The sequence below is a fragment of the Gekko japonicus genome, unplaced genomic scaffold (assembly GCF_001447785.1).
Source record: "Gekko japonicus isolate JY-2015 unplaced genomic scaffold, Gekko_japonicus_V1.1 scaffold76, whole genome shotgun sequence".
NCBI lineage: Eukaryota > Metazoa > Chordata > Lepidosauria > Squamata > Gekkonidae > Gekko > Gekko japonicus.
In genome coordinates, this window is record NW_015166420.1 from 740,124 (window position 1) to 745,106 (window position 4,983).

The 4,983-nt window shown below is 50.4% G+C and overlaps 1 protein-coding gene across 1 annotated transcript; it reads right to left on the bottom strand.

Annotated features, from left to right (window-relative positions):
- Positions 1–890: 890 nt before the first annotated feature.
- HES4 (hes family bHLH transcription factor 4) lies at positions 891–4,109 on the bottom strand. The gene is made up of 4 exons (XM_015411669.1): positions 3,666–4,109; positions 2,847–2,942; positions 2,440–2,527; positions 891–1,615 (listed from the first exon to the last, which is right to left on the bottom strand). Exons 1-4 carry the CDS (start codon positions 3,771–3,773, stop codon positions 1,035–1,037), a joined length of 873 nt encoding a protein of 290 aa, XP_015267155.1. The 5' UTR covers positions 3,774–4,109; the 3' UTR covers positions 891–1,034.
- Between the last annotated feature and the right edge of the window lie 874 nt (positions 4,110–4,983).

Genomic DNA, 4,983 nt, shown 5'->3' on the forward strand with positions numbered 1-4,983 from the left:
TTTTCATTACTTGCATGCTCTTCTGGAGACATTTTTATGGGCTGGGTGAAGCCATACCTCGTGGGTATCTATTTCCTATTCTCTCAGCCCCACCCTGTGCACCCCCCAGCCCTGCCAGTTTCTTCTCACCACTGTATTCTTTATAAGCAGCACTGCCAAATGACTCCAATAGCCGGCTTATTAATAAGTGGCTTGGTTTGCAAAAATCGGAAGGTGAAGCTTCTAGCAGCATGGAGTCCTTATAGCTGCTGATAATAACAGTCCACACCACTGTTAGAGGTCTGGGGGGGCAGGGACTGGTTGAAAAAAGCTAGTAATGTTATTTAATAGGATATAATAGGATGAGATGTGGGTACAGCCAAGTGCTCATTAAGACGGCCCATGTAGCTTAGTGTTTAGGGGACACTGATTTTGATGGGCCATAATATATCTATGGTCCTGGAACTAATCACACAGCGGATGTATCCCCACCCAACGTTGCACAGAGATCCAGCAAAGGTTACGGCCCCTATAAAAATTGTACTAGGTATGCTTACGTATACCTGTGGAAGTAATAAAAAGCACATTCTTATCCACTGTGTCCAAAACTTGTTTCCTAGAGACAATTTCTGCTCACCCTAGGTGAGTATATAAGTCTGATCCCACTATACTTCCCCCATCAAGTAACACACTGTTGTTTCTAGTTCAAGAAAGTTTTTATTTGTACAAACACCTTCCAACATTTCTTTTAAAAAAGCTCAGACATACACAGACTCACAAATAGAAGCTTTGGCATAGTATGTGGGAATATTTGATACAAAACTAAGACTTTCTTTTTATTTTAAGAGAAGTATGTCACATAACCAACATTTTATTTATTTATTTAAAAAAAAGAATAAAAATGCAAGCTAAAATCCCATCCTTTGGAAATGAATAAATAATTTGAAAAGAATTAAAAGTAAAAAAACAAACAAAACCACACACACAAATCCAGGTTCCATACAACGGAACCAAATTCAAATATCTTTAGGGTCTCGGGGGTAGTTAAAAGGGAGTCACCACGGTCTCCAGACAGATTCACTGCGGTCACCTCCAGCTTGGGAGACGGGTGCTAAACTCCCCCCAAAGGATGTGAGTCCTTGCACTGGGGACACAGAAGGAGTCCCTGTCGAGCTGCCGGAAGAAACTGGCATGTTTGCATTGGCATAGAGCGGTATCACTGGCCCAGTGCCAGGCGGGAAGGCCGGGTTGGGAATGAGGAAAGCAAACTGGCCATCGGTTGCCGGCACCAGCTGAAAACCCCCATAGACCTTTGGGGACAAAGTCTCAGCGGGGTTCAGTTTACAGGACACTGGCATGGCTCCAGGTCCAGCAGCTGGGCCAGGCAACTGGACGTGTAGAGGCTGAGCCAGATGTGCGGGCTGTCCACTTGAGGCTTGAGGAGGCGGCGGCGGTGGGGGCGGGTAGTTCATGGCCACAATCTGACCGAGACAAGCTGAGAGGTGGCTCAGCAGCCGGCTGCGAACATCCGTGTTCACCCCTTCGCAGGTAGAGAGGAAACGGGTGACTTCATTCATGCACTCATTAAATCCAGCCCGGTACTTGCCTAGTACGGTAGGATCAGCTGTCAGGGCGGCTGCAGTGGAGAGAAGAGGGGGAGGGGGAGGGATTAGTGGCTGGAATAATTCAAAGTCCCCGGAGCTCTCTGACAAATTCCTTTCCTAAAGGATGTCCCTGCCACTTGGGGAAAATCTGCACAGTGCTGTGTGCTGGCTCTGGAATCCCCCCCCCCCCGCTTTCTTGGGTTGGCAAAGTGTTGGTGGTTGCAGGAGCTGGCTGAGTACCCAGCCAGCACACTACAGGGACAACTGGCTATGCAAGACCCAGATTTGAATCCTGCCACTAAGCTTCTCAGAGGAGCCTTTTTTCGTGGAGAAAGCACTAGGCTTGGACCAGAGGAACCCGAGTTCAAATCCTTACTGAGTCATGAAGCTCATTTGGGTGGTCTTGGGCAAGCCTCTCAGCCTAGCTGTGGAGTTGCCACAAGGATGGTTATTGTCACACAGGGAGATCGACTCGAAGGGAGGATACGGGTGCCAAGTGTACTAGATCTCTTAACAGAGAAAGGGGCGGGGCGGGCTGCTTTATGCCAAGTCAGATCATTGATCTCGCAAGCCCAGTGTTGCAGTGGCTCTCCAGGCGGAGGCAGCTCTTTCCCAACCCTTGCTACCTGAAATCCCTTAAGTGGAAATGCCTCGGGACGAACCTTGTCCATGCAAACCATGTGCCTTATTATCAAGCCACACCCCTTCCTATAGGGCTACCTCACAACAGGCAGTTTTCAGTGTTTTCATGGGACAGTTGTTGAAAGGAGAAAAGCGGACAGGGAAATTTTGCAAAAAAAGCTCCAGGAATTAATAGCGCCCCTCCCTTGGCAGAAATGGGATAGCCGCCACTCACCTGTCATTTGGGCTCGCTGAAGGTTCCGCAGGTGTTTGACTGTCATTTCCAGGATATCAGCTTTCTCTAGTTTGGAGTGCCTGGAGCTCTGTTGGAAGGAAGCAAAAGGGGGGGGGGTAAGTACAGCAGAGAAATCTCTCCCCAGGACCACAACACCTTCACCTAACAATGTTTGCTGTCTCTCCCCCCTCCCTCGAACAAAGCTGGTATAATAATATAACCAGCCTAGCTTTCCCGGGCCAAAACATTTGGGGTGGTGGAGGAAGACAAAGTCTTGCTGCTTCTGGCACAGCCGCATGCCCCAGAATCCACTGAAACACCTCAGGGGGCTTAAGGAAGCCAGGCCCCCTGCCTCCCACCACCTTCAAAGTCCTCTGGATTTGGTCTGCCTCCCACTCTCCACTTACATCTTTCTTCAGGGCATCTAGGATGAGTGTCTTGAGCTGGCCCAAACTTTCATTGATCCTGGCACGCCGTCTCTTCTCCATGATCGGTTTGGATGACTGGGGGGGGGGGGGGAAGGAAACAAACACATTAAGTGAGAACATTATTCATTCAATCTCCTCCTCGTGACTCTGCCCTGGAATTGGTTTCCTGGTAGCCCCCCCCCCCAACTTTAGAGGCATGCACCTCGATTCCTTAATCCATCGCACTGGACAATGTAGATGTCCTAGAAAATTTCTTAGCGCTGTGGATTTCCTCCACTCCTCTTATGCCTGGCTTCTAATTCCCACCCTGTTTCTCCATTTGTGCATTCCCACCGACACCAGTTGTCAACCTACCCCTTGGTAAAAAAAAAAACCACGCACCTATCACTTCTTTCTAGATACTTAAGACAGCAAGCTGTTTTTTTCTAAACATGCCAGTCCACTGGTTTCCTATTGTCACTCTCTCTCTATGCCCCCTTCCCCCCCCCAGCAATTTCCTGGAGATCTGCTACACCAGAAGCCCCCCCCCCTCACATCAAAATAACCAAGCACTTTTATTTTCTCCTGCACTAACCAGCCTTAAACACAGGAGAAATGAAGGCTGGTTATAAAAAGATCAGAACTGAGTGAAGGTTCCTATCCATCCCTTAATACATACTACTCAGATAAAAACAGACACATTCAAGAATCAAACACTTTGGAGCACAGTTAAAATATTACACTTGTCTACTATGCAAAACCGCAGGTATATTTCCTCATCCCAATAGCACAGAGATAATATGTATATATTTTAATTACCTTTCTATGTTCGCTGGCGCTCTTGGGTTTATCGGGGGTTTGGCTGGAATTGGCCGGGGCTCCCGCGATAGGGGAGGCGGTAGGTTTCTCCATGGTGTCAGCCGGCATCTTTGCAGTCTCTTTATTCGAATGCAAAAGCAACAATCGGGGGGGGGGAAGGAAAAAGCGCGTTGCAAGAGCCGAAGGGGACCGGCGGGCTTTTGCTGGAAACTGTATATCCGCTGTGGGTGAGAAAACGCGGCGGCCGCCTGCCTGGCCGTCGGAGCGAAGGACTCTCGGGCTCGATCCCAGGCTTAGAGCGCTTGCCAGCCACACACCAGGGGGAAGGGAAAAAGTCTACGTCCGCAATCTGGGCCAGGGGGAGGCGGGAGGCGAGGAAGCGCTACGCGCGACGCAGCGGTGGCTTGGCTGATCCCTTCTGCAGCTGCAGATCCGCCGCGGCTGGCTGGCTGGCTGCTGGCGGACTTCAGGGACCCCCCTGCGCCTTTATAGCCGCCGGCGGCTCCCAATTCGTGTGAAACCTTCTCCACATTCTTTCCCACACTCCCGCCAGCCAATCGGAGACAGGACTCACCCCGTCGGCCGCGCCGATTGGAGGACGCCCCCGCGAGCTGTCAGTCACGCGCCCAGCTTCCAAGAAGGAAAGGGGGGGAAAAAATAAAATGAAATAATCCCAGGCTTTGGTGGAAACCAGCAATTTAGAAGGGGAGGGATAAAGGCGGCTTAAATGGGAATGCGGGGGGATAGAAGGGCAGCGAGCCCTCCCTCCGAAAGAAGAGGGCGCCGTGCAACTTGGGTAGCCATTGAAAGGGCACCGACAGTGCAACCTCGCCGTCCAGTCCCCAAGAGACCCGTAGGAATGCAGAAATTCCAAATTGAGCCTGGAAAGTATTGGGGTGGTCGTGGGGGGAGAGTGAGCCCGCGAGCGCATATCCAGTTCTATAACGTAGAGCGACCGGGGAGGGGGGTGGGATCTCGTCCCCCCCCCCACTTTTTTTTTTGCAAAAAACGAATGGACGCCGGGTTTTGCTGTTTGTTTTGGCAATGCTGTTCTTTCAGAAGAAGTTGGATCGATGAAATGGACGACTCCTTAGGGCAAAGACGGGGGCAAGACTTGATCTCCCCCTTCCGCCAGTTCAGCATGGAACCTTCACACTACCGTTCTGTCGTTAGGCTTTGCCCATACAGGCCAGATGTTTTTTTAAAAAAAATCTGTTTAATGCTCAGCATAGGACAAATACCTAATCCTCTCTCCCACCCGTAATACCGAGCAGGTGGTAAAGGACATGTGTGTGTGGTGGAACCTCGAATTGGGAGG